Below are 15,532 nucleotides of genomic sequence, written 5' to 3' on the forward strand. Positions count from 1 at the left end.
TATCTGATTTGATTGGTGATTCCACGGGACCAAATTGATTTGCCCCTGCAACCACTCGTTCATTAAACCCATGCCTCCACTCACACGAAAATTGGGCTCTTTGTAGGATAAATTACGCAATTAAGACAATAAATTTAAAAAATTGATGAATTAACATCAATTTTAAAAATTTGATGAAATATTACAGTCTAAGTAGTATTTAACAAGCACGAATTTTTAATAAATATCACTATCCTAAAAAATTAACAAGATAGTTTTTTAAGACATGATCAAACTGTATTATTTTTTACTTGATTAATTTAAAAAATAACAAGAAAAATATTAAAACTATCAAAATTATAGGTTTTAGTGAGATTTTTTTTATATTTAAATATCTTATAGTTCTTATAGTGATGTAGTGGTTATTATAGGAAAAATAATTTTTAAAAATTTTTATAAAAATTTAAGCACAATTTAACAATCGAATAAAAAATTATAGTTATTTTGAGTAGTTTTTTTATATGGTGCAACCAAACATTTTCTTGGACCGAGACTCATCCCACTAATCTATAAATATATCTAATAGATTATTTATATAATTTGTTTACAACATATTTTTATTTAATTATGGCAAACTCATATTATAATCACCAACTATTGTAAGAATAATAATTTTTTTTAAAAAATTAATTAGAATTCATCTTTGAGTTAACAAAATAAATAAAAATATATATTTTAAACTCATAAAATTATTATTTTTGTTTGAAATGTTTGTTTAATTAATATGACTGAATCTAGTACTAGTTTAAATAAAAGACAGCATAGTATAATACTTTGATAATGTTATGTTTTAAAAGCATAATATTTACTAAATATTACTATTTTAAAACACAATAACTATCTTCTCACAGTTAAAATTAATCACATTTAATAAAAGTAATACTTTTAAAATACAATACGATCAAGCTATATATATAATTTACTGTGATAATTTTTCAAAAAAACCCTCTAGGCATGTGTTTTGGGATCTACCATCTTTGTACAGTCTGGCCTTTCTATTTTACAAGCACATCTTTTCCTGTCCTGGTCAAATCATGATGTAAAGGTATGTATCCAGTCAAATGGCTAGCTGGGTGTTCCAGAAGTAGACCAGCTTTATACCAAGTTATCATTGCCTCTAGATTGACTAGTCCCAGATTATCTATCCTCAATGGAACATGACAGCATCTTCTCCCTCTCTCTCCTTTAATCAAAGATTTCCCTGGCCTTTGATTAAAAAAAAAAAAAAACAAAAAAAGAAGATTTCTCAGGGCCAAGCTCGTTGGCAAGTGAAAAGTATATTAATTAATATATCTCTGAAATTTTACTAATTTGAATTTGAATCGATGAAGTTCAGATTTTAATATTAATTGCTCTGCGCACGAACTCGAATAAAGAAATGAAAGAATTTAGCCATGTCCATGCATTATTAGGAATTTGGGGTTTAAGTAAAGATTCAGAAAAAAAAATTGAACATTCGTTTAGAGTAAATCTGCTATTATTATTCCAGTGATGTAGAGTGTCTTTGGTATTGCGGTAGCTATTGTGGTCGTGGTTTAAAAAAAGTTGTTTTATAAAAAGTACTTTTAACTGAGGTTGGTTTGAAAAAATAGGTGTCTTGTTAAAACTGTGGTTGAAATTGAGGTTGAATAAAAAGTAGTTTAATGTGTTTGGTTAAGAATGTTTTTAAAATTGAGGTTATAAATTTTTTTTTAAGAAATATATATTAAAAATTGATGGTTTTAAATTTAAATATTGTAGATTTAATTACTCATATTACATCATGAAATAAATAATACTTTATATAAAATATTTTTTATTATTCCATTAAACTATATATAATTTCATTACGTACAAAATTCATCCGATAAGAGGTACAGTTTTCATAATTTTTTAAGTGTGTAATAAAATTAGATAAAATATTATCAGATATAATATTGATATTATAATGTGAGTGAATTTAATTCACTCTATACTATTCGAGAAAAAAAATATTGTTCACATCACAGTGCGAATGAATTTAATTCACTTTAAACTAATTTTTTTTAAAAAAAAAATTTTAATAAAATTAACTCATCACTTGCACTGGCATATTGTTTAGTGAAAAACGCTAAACTGGAACAGTGCAAGTAATTCTGCACAGTGCATAAAAAACATGAATTTTTTGCTTTTTATTTACTGTGTTTTTAACGCAAAATTTACGTGGGATCCATGTACAGTAAATCAATTTTTTTACATTACCAAACGACTATAAACTGCATTTTAATTAAAACGCAGCGCCGCAGAGCCAAACGGGCTCGTAGATATGTACCTGTAACAGGGAGCCTAACACTAGTCATGTTCTTCATGAATTTTCAAAAATAACGCTCATTTCATGTGTGTGTGTGTGTTAATGGGTTCTATATGCTCGGTGCCTGAGATTTAAAAAAAAAATGATTTCAAGGAAGATTTTAGATGATATTAGAAATAATCAGTTGTAAATCTAGGACGCTTTCATGTCTTAACCAGTGTTTTATAGCTGCAACCTTCTTCTAGGCCTGGTTCTTAAAAAAAATCAACCCGGCAGGTCTACATGATATTTTAGCTACTTGAAATCTGAAATAAAAATTAGGGTCAGACATTTACTTAGTTTAACTTAATAAAATAATTAGATTAACTTCTAATCCAGTCAACTTAAAATAAAATTTGGTCAAAACTCACTGATTATATTTTTTAAAATAAATTATCAAAATAATATTTTTTTAAAGTAAAAACATTAGACAATCCCAAGTCAACCATTAAGTCCCAGACTTTCTCCCATGTAAATCCTTATACTAGGTTTTTGTACCTATAGTTAAATTCTATTTAAGAGTCTTTATCATCGTTATTATTATTATTGTTGTGCATTTAATGTGTATACCTACTTTATCGCTCTTGCAGGCAATGGAGCAGGTTCCCTCATTTTTTTTCTTTTTTTCTTTCCTTTTAACACTGTTAATTTTTTAAAAAAATTATTATTGTTTTTTTAATTGTTGCTGGAATGAAATTAATTTATCATGCCGGGTAAATTATTGCATGATTTAATTATAAACTCAGGTAAATAAAGAGCTTGGTCGAAAAATATTTTATTTTCTCAATTTTATTTTTAATTTTTTTTTACTTGTAATACAGTAAACTCAGGTAATTTTTTTTACTCATTTTCTGTCGTGAATGCTTCCTCTGAAGATTGAATTACCAGAACAAGGAGTGGTAATAACGCTAGGCACATGCTTCAGTTTTTGTCCCTTTTTACATTTACTATATTTCCTGTCACTGGGAATCCAATTTGTTGCTTAACCAATGTTTTCTCGTTAGTTAAGACAACAGTTCACAGATAATTTACTATAAAATAGTTTTTATATCATTGTCATTAAGCTTTACATGATTGGATCAATTTACCTGATCTAAACTAGTTTAATATCTTTGGAATGCAATCCAAAAACATGACTGAATTTACCTGATCAAGTGAATTCCAATGACACTTTTTACTTAATTTACATTAAACTACATTTGAAAATTTATAAATGTATCAGCATGATAGTGTAAATAATTTATCTAAATCTCGATTTTAAAAACTTAACGTCGTTCGAGAGAAAGAAAATATATTAAGTAATATTTTAAATGGCTGGAAAAAACATTATAGTCCCCACACCTTTCACTTATTAATATATTATATTATTATTATATTATATTATAAAACTATTTTTTTTAAAATCTTTTTTTTATTTTTTTTTAATGAATTTTTTTTTGTTTGGTTTAGTTTGTTAAAATTAGATATTTTTTTTATTTAGTTATCAGAATTTCATAATACGGATCCCGAGTTTGATAGGTTAACTTGGTTTGACAAGTTCACTCGTATTTTTTTTCTTTTTAATTAATTTTTTTTTGTTTAGTTTAATTTGTTAGTGTTAAATTTATTTCTATTTAATTATTAGACTTTCATAACATGTATCCTAAACTTGACGGGTTAACTTGGTTTGATGGGTTAACTTAGTTAATTTTGGGTAAACCCGTCAATTTTTTTTTCTATTTAGTTATCAAACTTTCATGATACGAATCTCAGGTTTTACGGGTTAACCTGATCTGAAGGGTTAACCCAGTTAATTCAGATTTTTTTTATTTATCTTCATTAGTTTTTTTCTTCATGATGGTTTTTTTTCTTTGTTTTTTTTAATTAATCTATTTAATTATCACACTTTTATGACATGACCTTATAGCCAGACCCACATCCAATATTCTTGGGTTCGGTGTTGCAGTCAAACTCACTAAAACTTGGGTCATGCAAAATTTAATGTTATTATTAATATTATAAATATTACACTTAAATCAGGCGTTGCAATCAAACCCAATACTCTTTGGTATAGCTTTGCAAAAAAATTAAGGACTTTTATATCTTAGTTTTTTTTATTATATTTTTTATATAAAAAAATAACCCATGACATCACACAGGTAATGTAACTAGTAAGACTTTGTTTGTTTACGTGGTTGCGTCCACGTTTAGCTGCGTTCACAATTAACAATGTGTTTGGTTAACAACGGGCCACACTTTTTGATGCATGGATCCCACATAAATATGCGTTCCAAACGCAGGAATGCAGAAGCAAGTCTGTCTTGCTTTTACCGTGGTTGCTGATTAGGAAACGTGGAAAGTATAGAATGAGAATAAAGAAAGAGAAGCTTGAATGCAGAGATTCCAAATTAGTTCATGTCATTGCTTTTTTATGATATTTTTATATTAAATAAATATATTACTATTTTAGAAAAAATTATGATAGCTTTGGAAAAGAGATATATTTCTCGTATAAAAATTTATTTAAAAAATTAATTTATTTTGTGTATTATTTATAAAAAAATATTTTTTAATTTTTAATTCATCTCCGAAAAAATACATAGAGAATAAATAAATAATTTGTGAGATAAAAAGGTATTAATAATTAATTAATTTTATTATATATATATATATATATAATCGATTTTGGATTATATGTGTGGACCTAACACTTTGATTTATGTTTTGAAATTAGGTGGTAAAATACTTTATATAAAAGTATTATTTATTTCATGATGTAATAGGAATAATTAATTCTACAATATTTAAATTTAAAATCATCAATATTAATATATATTTTTTAAAATTATTTTATAACCTCAATTTCAAAAGCATTATTAACTAAACACATTAAATTACTTTTTCTTTAACCTCAATTTCAACCACAATTTTAACCAAACACCTATTTTTTCAAAACTAACCTCAACTAAAAGTTCTTTTTATAAAATAATTTTTTTTCAAACTAGAACTACAACCGCTACCACAATACCAAACATACTCTAAAAATACAAACAACATTATTCAAAACTGGACTTTAATTTTATAGTACAAAATATTTAAATAATGCTCTAACGGTTAGCCCTTTCTCCTTTTATAAAAATTATATATTTTTTAATTTCATTATGTTTTTCTTAATTCTTTTTTCTCATATTTTTTTTTGAATAGTTATATGAAACTTGTTAGGTTAATTAAATTACCTTGAAACAATATTTTCATAATTTTATTTTAAATTCAAGTTAGATAAAGAATTGGATTGAAGATTTAAAAAAAATATTATTTATTTATTTTTTAGTAATAGCTAAGTTGCTTTTAAATTGATCAAATTAACTGAGTTATATTAATAAGTTTTATATAATTTAATTTTAAAAATAACACCTAGAACAAAATAATTCTTTATATGCTATATATTTTTTATAATATTAAAAACATATTGATTCGAAACATAACGTTGTACGAGCTCGCAAACTAGTTAAAATTGGGAAAACTAAAAAGTTGAACAAATTCAGTACAAGTCATGTCCCAAATTTCTTATCTGACGTGGCGACAAAGTTTTCTGACACCATCAAGCATTACCAAAATTAAAGGGTCTAATCTCTAATCCTAATCCTAATCCTATTCTATCTACTCTAGAGCTCTATAGATAGAAAACCAAGAATGAAAAAGAAAAACAAAACAAATCAAAATAACGAATGATCTCCATCATTCAATCGCATGTGCCCATTCTCTCCTCTCTTCTCTTCAACCCCCACACCCGCATCTCCTCCATCAATTTCCACACACAATCCCCTTAACTTCTCCTCCTTTCTTCAATTGTAACGACATTCACTTTTTAGTGTTTTGAAATTTTGCATCACCAAAACATCCTTGAAGCTCACAACTTTCATGCACATATACCCATGTTGCAAGAAAAAATAAACACATATTTCTTTAATTCCTGTACAAAATACATATACATGGAAAGAATCTTATTCACTTTTCTTTATCAGAGATGAGAGCATAAAGACTCAAACTTTCCCTCTGATTCTGATCCAATAAAGGGTTCTCTTTTGACTTGAAAAACTCACCTCCCAAGATTTGCAGAGAGATAAATTTTGGTTTTTGTTTAGAGAGAAAGTGGGTTTTTGTTAATAATTATTATTATGTGGAGATAATTTGATCGAGAAAGAGAGAAATGTTGGAAATGGAGAGGGAGTTTGATTCAAAGTTAAGAATTCAAAGCGGCGATCATCCTTCTTCGTCATCTAACAACAATAATGGGAGTGTGCAGAAATCTAAAAGCTTTGCATTCAGAGCACCTCAAGAGAATTTCACTATTCATGATTTTGAGCTTGGCAAGATCTACGGTGTTGGGTCTTATTCAAAGGTTTGATTTTTTGTTTTGTTTTTTCTTACGTGGGTTTTGTTGGTCTGTTTTGTTTCTTATTCTAGATTAGTGGTTTGTGTTGCTTGGTTATAATTATGACTAAAGTTTGTATCTTTTATTCATTTTTTCTCTCATGGGAATGTCTTTGATTTATAAGCCTATGCTCGTACTATCATGATCTGATAGCAGCTTGTAAATCTAATTTGTTCCCTGTATAATGGAAGCTTATATTTAGGAGCGACAGATGTATATTTTCGAGTTGCATGAAGAATGTTTTTGGTTCTGGCTCAGGGGAGAAATTTCATTTGAAGGGGATGATGGTTTGGCGAATTTGAATTTCTTTTGCTTGGTTTCCGGGAAAGTTGAATGAAGATGAGCAAACGAAATTTTAAAACTCACCCTTAATTCTGTCTCTACTTCTTAGAAAACGAAGCTCTAGGTTCGTTTTGATGCTGATATCGTTGTCTTTTCTCGGAAGCCAAATGGAACATCAGAAGTCTAAGAGGTTTATTCAATTCCCTCCGGGAGCAACAGTCTTACTCTTACAAGTGTAAGTAGGGCCTTTTAGTTGGTTGGATGGTTGGTTTTGCTCGTGTTATAGGTGACTGGAGAGAGCCTTAGCATGCTGACCCTTTAGTTGCACCATATAATGAGCTACCCCCCCCCCCCTCTCAAATGCCTCACTCTGAGGATTTCTGATGAATGTTCAATGGGAAAATGAATTATTTTGTTGTGGATATTATGTAGCTCTTATATTCCAGCTCCCTTTTTTGCTTTCGAGCTTCTTCTAATGAATGCCGAGTATAAAAACTAATGGACTTATCAGGTAGTGAGAGCAAAGAAGAAGGATACAGGAACAGTATATGCCTTGAAGATCATGGACAAAAAATTCATCACCAAAGAAAATAAAACAGCTTATGTTAAGCTAGAACGCATTGTGCTTGATCAATTGGACCATCCTGGAATTGTGCGGCTCTTTTTTACATTTCAGGACAATTATTCTCTGTGTAGGTATCTTGGTGGCAATTCATCCAAGTTTCCATGTTCTTGGAATTGATTTTTTTTTCTTTAACAACACTGGCTATCATAAGTTTTTTTTAAGTTGGTTTATCATTTGAGGTCAGTCTATTTTGATTCTGTTGGGCAGATATGGCACTTGAATCCTGTGAAGGTGGAGAACTTTTTGACCAAATAACTAGAGTGAGTACCTGTTAAAGAACTTTTCTGCGTTCTTTATTCATTTTGGAAAAGTAAATCCTATAGTTTGTCCTAGCTGTTCCCAATCTTTTCAGAAATCACAGAACCCAATAGCATGGATTTTTGAAACATTTTGTCTTATAAAGTTAGAATTTGTATTTTGCATTGGTGCCTAATGTAATAAATTTTTTCTGTATTCTTGTATTATTTAAGAACTTCACATCATTTTGGATATATATAGAAATTAACTTATGGTTTTCATCTTCCATATAGCTTATATTCAAATAAAGTTGCTCTTGAAACACTTTAGAGTGATTGCATAATGCAATGCACATTTCTTTATTCACATAATATTCAGCAGAATGTCCTTCATTTTTTTTTTTGCAGCATGTGATTTATTTTGTTATGAAATATCTATTTTATTGTTCGTGCAGAAAGGCCGTTTATCAGAGGATGAAGCTTGCTTTTATGCTGCAGAAGTTGTTGATGCTCTTGAATATATACATAGCATGGGATTAATACATCGAGATATAAAGGTAATTTCCTAGTCCATAGCTCTTTTTTCTTTATTTGGAAACTGAGCTAAAGGTCTTTTGAATGGCAGCCAGAGAATTTGCTACTTACTGCAGAAGGACACATTAAAATTGCTGATTTTGGGAGTGTGAAGCCCATGCAAGATAGTTGCATTACTGTCCTTCCAAATGCGGCTTCAGGTAATACTAGAACTTATCATCTACAATTGTTCATTATTATCTTTTTTTTAGCTGCATGTTATTTTTCTTACTTTTCCTCTGTTCAGATGATAAGGCTTGCACATTTGTGGGAACAGCGGCATATGTCCCTCCAGAAGTCCTTAACTCTTCTCCTGCAACTTTTGGGTAAGTGACTCAACATTAATCCAACTAGATAAATTTTATAATTGGAATAAGTTTTAGGTGTGTTATGATTGTTTTTTCCCTTTGTGTTGGGGTGAGGGGGTGTCAATATTGTTTTTCATGGTTGAGCTTATTTCCAATTTAATGAAGTCTTGGGTATGGGGGATAACCTTTTTGCTCTTTTGACCACATTCAAACAGAAATGACCTCTGGGCACTTGGCTGCACTTTGTACCAGATGCTTTCAGGGACTTCTCCTTTCAAAGATGCAAGTGAATGGCTTATATTTCAAAGAATTATTGCCCGGGATATAAGGTTTCCTGATTATTTTTCAGGAGAAGCAAGAGACCTCATTGACCACTTATTAGTAAGCTACAAAGCTTTCGTACATTAGACTTTAGATTTTTTTCAAGCTCACTGTTTTCTGGTGAATGCTCCTTCATTCTCCTTTTTGTTCTCTTCTATATCTATAGATAAAACATCCCTGCTTGGTCAATGGTAAGAGCTTTGCTATTGCAGTACAAGCATTTCCAGATTCAAGTTTTGAGATCATATTACATAACTATAGTTTGGCGTGGCCTTTAACTCATTAAAATTGCACAGTAACAATGGCTAGGAAACCCATGGGGTACAGTCTACTACATCTGATATAGTGGGTTTTTTCAGGATGATCTAGAGGTCTGGGAACAGGTTGGAAGATGTGTGGGCTTACTATCTTTGTTTAGTGCATGGATGGATCCATGGGGGGCTGGGGCTAAGCTATCCTCTGTCCCTACTAAAACATTGTAATTTAGTCCTTTACTTTATGTTCAAGAAATTGTTTTTGGTTGTTTACAGCATCTATTTGTTTGTGTTAACACTGAATGCCTGGATGTTAATGCGATTACACTTTCGAGGCACATGACTAATGACAAAGGACAAGGTCATATCATGGTGGTGCATGGTAGCTGGGTCTCCCTTGGAATAAGATGTGAAATTTATAAGCCTTAACCTTATAAAGTTCGTGATTTAGGCCTTTGATCTTCCATCTTACAATGTTGTAGGATATAGATCCCAGCAGACGACCTGGTGCTGGACGTGGTGGGTATGCTGAGCTCAAGAACCATCCTTTCTTTGAGGGTGTTGACTGGAAGAATTTAAGAGGAGAAACCCCTCCTAAACTTGTTTCGGAGCCAATGGTATGACAACACTGCTTTAAAGTATTATGTGCGAAGGATTTCAAAATTCCTTTGCATATTTCCTCTCCAGGCTAATAATCTTTAGACTTCTAATCTCTCTCCTTACTCATGTACCAGGTGCAATCAGGTGACAGTGACCATGACTCTGGGTCTCCATATAACCCTACACATGCTGGAGACAGTTCTTTGACACAAAAAGATGGAAATGCTGGGGTCTCATCACCTGCTGAAGCAACTGCTCACATAACTAGACTTGCTTCAATAGACTCCTTTGATTCCAAATGGTATTGGCTTAACACCTTTTACTCTATGCACATGTCTTGCCTTTATATATGCCCCTTTTCTGCTTCTCTCTACAAGTCTGATTCTTTGCATGCAAAATATCTTGGCTTAAACATTGTGAGATATATTTTTTGAGACTCTTGTTGTTGCCTAACACGAGTCTTGGAAGTTAAAAGAATGTGCAGAGGATATGGTTCTACTCAACCACCATCCAAGTTGGAACTAATTTTTTTATTTAAGTTCCTTGCATTCCTTGTCTTGTGCACCTAATCAATTCCTTCGATTTATGTAACCTTTGAGTTCATGCTTGGAGTAATTCAAGTCAAGGAAAGATGGACTCTCTTCTGAACTCACAGAGGATATGTCTTGACATACTGGATTGAATTGGATTTTTTTCTGTTTTCACCGTACACTCTTCTTGAACCTAAAGGATGGTTTTGACATAAAAGTTGAAGCAATTTTTTTACTTTGACCTCAAGGAAGTTGACCATTTAACATCACCAAAAAGCTGGTACAGCTTGTTTCTTGGAAGAAATTTAAATGACTCTTGTGTTGGTTGATTTGCTTCCATCTTCTCAAAGCTTCAAAAGAATGCCGCAATGAAGTTATTTTAATTGATAAATCTTAAGTGGTGGTTTTTCCTTTCCCTCTTCTTTGTTTCCAGACTACTTGGAAGTATATCTAACATGTAGGATATCCATGTTACCAGGCAACAGTTTTTGGATCCAGGGGAATCTGTTCTTATGATTGCAATGGTGAAGAAATTACAGAAACTGACGAGCAAGAAGGTGCAGCTTATCCTTACCAACAAGCCAAAGTTGATTTACGTGGACCCTTCAAAGTTAGTGGTGAAGGGAAATATAATTTGGTCTGACAATTCTGATGACCTGAGCGTCCAGGTTACAAGTCCTTCACATTTCAAGATCTGTACGGTATGCCTCTTTTTTACCATGTCATTTCACTGATTAAATCGTAGGCAGTTTTTTCATTATAAATCAGTGCCATATCCAAACCTGGGTGCCATTTCATGGAATCTCGGGCTCTCAAAATGATGAAAATGCATAAATAATTTGATTTTAGGAGTTCAGACCTCTGCTGCATGGCTTTTTGACCCTCATCCTATACAGTGATGGTTTGATTAAAAATTCTAACTACAGGGGATCATTCACCAGTTTATATCCCTTCATTCTCCCCACCCCTCACCCCCTCTGCATTTTCCCATCATTTTCTGACGTAGTTATGTGCTCATTCAGCCGAAGAAGGTAAGGTCATTTGAAGACGCTAAGCAGAGAGCTTGGCAGTGGAAAAAGGCAATCGAGAGTCTTCAAAACCAGTGAAAATCTGTTTGTGGATGTGACAAACATTCTGTTGTTTTGATATAGCAGAGGAACTTCGGGATTCTTAAAACAGTCGACACCCCAAACGATTATTTATTTTGTGGAAGAGATTCGAGTAACAAGTTTGGCTTCTTCAAGGTGCAAAGCTGCCCCGTCAAGCTCTCCCCATCCCACTTGCTTAGAACTAGCTTTGCAATGGGGGCTTCTCTGTGTTTTGTGCTTTTAATGGAAGAAATGTACAACGCAAGTCTTGATTGCTGGGTTTGTAGGGGAGGGCTAGGGTTCACAACTTAATGGATTTAAAGTTCCAAGCCACTAATGAAAAGTATGAGATTTTTACAGGTGAAAATTTATCCTCACCATGCCTTGTGTGCAGATTACGAGGTCTACCATGGCTGGATTTCTTTATGGAAACATGTCCAGAAAATTAAGAATAAATAAAAAAAATAAAAATACTGATGTAATCTGAGCACATAAACATTTTGATAGCTACTGTTGGAGAACCCAACAGGTACATATTAGCAAATTTGCCATCAGTAAAATAGGACAAGGACATATGCTTGGTATGTAAGGGTCGGGTTCCCAGGAGGTAGCAGCCGCAAATCACGTTTCTCTTCAAAAATTCAGAAACCATAACTTAAAATTCTTTTAATCTCTTCATCCTAAACGCCTGCAGGTATGATGATTATATAGCTTTTCAAACGAGGAGTTGCCATTTTAATTCTTTGTAACATGTCTTTAATTTCTCTATTCTTTTTTCACAAATTTAAATTATTATTATTTGACTATATATATATATATATATATATATATATATATATATCGCTTGATTTTACACGTTAATCCTTGTTTGTATTAGCTTTAAATTTAAGAGCGATCCCATCTCTCACTCAATTAAGGATATCCCCTCCCAGGTGTTTCGCATTTAATAATGAAAGTTTTGAATGAAGCAATCTTGGTAATTGATTTAGTTAATTTAAAACTATATTGTTTTAATAATTTTTTTTAAAAATTAAAATAACATCCCTTAGAAAAAAGAAAAAAACACCAGACCAATTAGATCTTAACTCCTGATAAAACCTAGCCTGGGCAGTTCTATTATATCTGTTTAGAAATAGAGTAAAAGTTAAAAAATAATTTTTGCTTGAAAAAGTATTAAAAAATATTTTTAAAAATTTATTTTAAACATCAACATATCAAAACAATTTAAAAATACATAAAAAATATTTTAAAACTAAAAAAAATTTAAAAATACAATGCCAAACATCATCTAAGTAAAAAAAAAAAAAAAAAAGGCTTGCCTCCTCTCAAATGTATCATTTGCTCGTTTTCCGCCCTAAGATACGTCGAGCCTTGTTCCTTTGGCCAAAGAATTTTGCTGCCAAGTTGACTTCTTTGCAATATCTAAAAACTAGATGCCGGGAGGTCGATGAAACCGTTGGAAACTACAAAATCCACATGAAAAATTGGAGACCACGGGGGCCGGAATGGATCATTGATGAATCTAGTACCCCTTTTTTAATCATCTCCCTCGCATTTAACCTCCACCTCCAGCAACAATGAGAACATGCCAAATGAATATTTAGAGGCCACAGAGGATAATTTTAGGCTTCAGTGCCATCCACTCAGCCTTAAGTTAAAATGGCTAAACGAATGGACTAATCATGGGAAAAGGTCAATCCAGGGGAATTCAAAGACAACCTGGGCCAGGTGAAGGCCGTGGCAAATTTTGGGAGTCTCTTACAACCTCGTTGGAGGTTGTATACATAAAAAGCGTTCATGTCTGTTCCCAAATCCCAAGTCTACCTTTAATCCCACATCAGGGTCAGGGCACATGAGACTTGAAATACGTGTTTACTGCAGTACAAAGGAATTTCTGGAAACAGAATCACTATCCTCGGAACATTGCTCAGTGAATTAAATACCAGGATTAGCATTCTGGACCTCTTTGACAGCTAGAGGTTCATACCATTGAGGACCAAATCCAGCAGCTTTCCTTGCTTCCTCGTTAAAGGGAGGCTTCAATGGTCCTCTGAAGCGAGTTCTCACTATAGCATGAAATTTCTGAATCACCTCTTCATCCCCCCCCGTAGAAATTTCAGTTTCCTCGTCTCCATTTTCTTCAGATGACAAGTTGTCTCTACTTAAAGCTGGAGTTTTAGACCTCAAGCATAGATACTTAAACCACTTCACTCCAGCTGCACAATGGGTTATCTCTTCTGGATAAACTACTGTCTCCAATAAATCTGCTGTTTCGTTGTCACCTCCGTTGCGGAATCGAGATATGGTTGTTGGCAGCACATCAAGTCCCCTGGCCTGCATGTTAACCGAAATCAATAAATCAAGCAGCATACATGAAAGGAATATTTGGATTATATAAGGCTAAAGTCAACTACAGGTTTTGCATAAGATTTTGAATATATGTTTTCCTTTGTCCATATGATCCATAAGTTTTGTCATGTAGACCACTTCAATAAAATTGTCGAGTCTACTTCAGCTAAAAGATTCTTTTTCAAAAAACAAAAGGAGTTTCTTTATCAGAAATACAAATCTGTGCGTTTATACACACATAAAAAAACAATAAAATGGAAGCGATTTCAACTTTTGATGTTGATGCTACTTGCATTCCATTAAAACGAGTTTTTGTTTTTTTTAGCTCACATTACCAAAATAACCCAGCTAGAAACTTATTTATGAAAATAGAAAACTTCATTGATACGCGCATGTGTCACATGCACATGCTTAAAATTGCAATGGCCCTAGATTAAGCAGATAATAACATGCACAACCTTTAAATTTGAGTTGGACGCACATCTAACACATGCACGTCTCAATGAACTTTGCTATTTTCACAGACAAATTTCTGAGTGTGCTATTTTGCAAAATTGTTTTGGCCACTGTGCTAATTAAAAAAAAAAGTCTTCAAATAAGGCAGAGAGTAAGTGAAAAAACAAGCATGCATGCACCTCGTGAACACAATGCTCTATTGCCAAACGAGCTAAGAGGTCCTTTGAAGTAGCGATGGCTGAGTCCCACAAGCCATCATGAGCTGGTAAAGCCCCATAAGAAGAACCCAATTCTTCAAGCCGTTTTGCTAGAAGAGTAAAGTGTCTGCCCTCATCTTGCGCAACCTTCACAAAATCCGTGAAGAACTCTCTTGGCATTCCCTCTTGCTTACCAAACCGAGCAATTATATCCTACAACAATCTCCTTCATAAATACATTAACAACACCAAATTATGAAGCCAGGGAGAGAGAGAGAGTACCCAAGACAAGTCAATAGCCCAACTTTCAGTATGCACAAGACTATGCACAATAGCCTGCCTGCTCTGCAAGCTACCAGCTTTCCCAAGCTTTGGCATCAAACTTGGTGAAACCAACCTTACCTGCACCACATTTCTTTTCCACTTAGTCATATCATCGAACATTTAATAAGCATCCAGAAACACCAAGTATAAAAAAGAAGTGCTATACATTAGCGAGCCTGGCGGGGCGATCGGGCACGGGGAAGTCGAGGGAAGGGTTGTAAGCCTGAAAAATGGACCCTTGTTGCCATTTAGAAGCCACTAAATCGCCTAGCTTTGCCTTCTCGAATGGGTCCCCTGTGTTAAGTACCCTTAGCGCCGCTTCCACTAGCGTCTCGCTCTCTAATTCTGGCTGTCGCCTCATCATCACTGTCTCTCGCTCACTCTATTTACTCCTCCTATTATTATTGTTTTATTAGATAGTAATAAGAGAATAGTGATTAAACTTGTACCGGGTTAACCCGGCTAAGAGCCCGAGTTGACCCAGCTAAAAGACCAGGTCTTAAGTTATACAGCTTCACCTGGTTTAACTTAAAAAAATAATTTTTTTTTTGAAATTTTAATATTTTACATAAAAAAATTAAAAAATAATTCATATAGATGTAAATTATATATGCTATGAAAAAGTAAA

The 15,532-nt window shown here is 32.6% G+C and overlaps 2 protein-coding genes across 3 annotated transcripts; one reads left to right on the forward strand and one right to left on the reverse strand.

Moving 5' to 3' along the window:
• Positions 1-5,997: 5,997 nt before the first annotated feature.
• On the forward strand, positions 5,998-11,945 carry LOC118059861 (3-phosphoinositide-dependent protein kinase 2). 2 transcript variants are annotated; one of them, XM_035072852.2, is made up of 11 exons: positions 5,998-6,728; positions 7,555-7,735; positions 7,876-7,928; positions 8,360-8,461; positions 8,530-8,638; positions 8,725-8,803; positions 9,001-9,166; positions 9,843-9,977; positions 10,095-10,261; positions 10,969-11,191; positions 11,417-11,543. In XM_035072852.2, the coding sequence occupies exons 1-11, from the start codon at positions 6,537-6,539 to the stop codon at positions 11,489-11,491; spliced, it is 1,482 nt and encodes a 493-aa protein (XP_034928743.1). In that variant the 5' UTR covers positions 5,998-6,536; the 3' UTR covers positions 11,492-11,543. The 2 variants fall into 2 exon arrangements, with proteins under 2 accessions (XP_034928743.1, XP_034928742.1); XM_035072851.2 differs by having other exon boundaries at positions 6,001-6,728; positions 11,513-11,945.
• Positions 11,946-13,159: 1,214 nt separating this feature from the next.
• On the reverse strand, positions 13,160-15,372 carry LOC118059863 (uncharacterized). Its single transcript, XM_035072854.2, has 4 exons — positions 15,071-15,372; positions 14,863-14,982; positions 14,563-14,793; positions 13,160-13,912 (listed from the first exon to the last, which is right to left on the reverse strand). Exons 1-4 carry the CDS (start codon positions 15,266-15,268, stop codon positions 13,514-13,516), a joined length of 948 nt encoding a protein of 315 aa, XP_034928745.1. The 5' UTR covers positions 15,269-15,372; the 3' UTR covers positions 13,160-13,513.
• Positions 15,373-15,532: the final 160 nt, after the last annotated feature.

The sequence above is a fragment of the Populus alba genome, chromosome 10 (assembly GCF_005239225.2).
Source record: "Populus alba chromosome 10, ASM523922v2, whole genome shotgun sequence".
NCBI lineage: Eukaryota > Viridiplantae > Streptophyta > Magnoliopsida > Malpighiales > Salicaceae > Populus > Populus alba.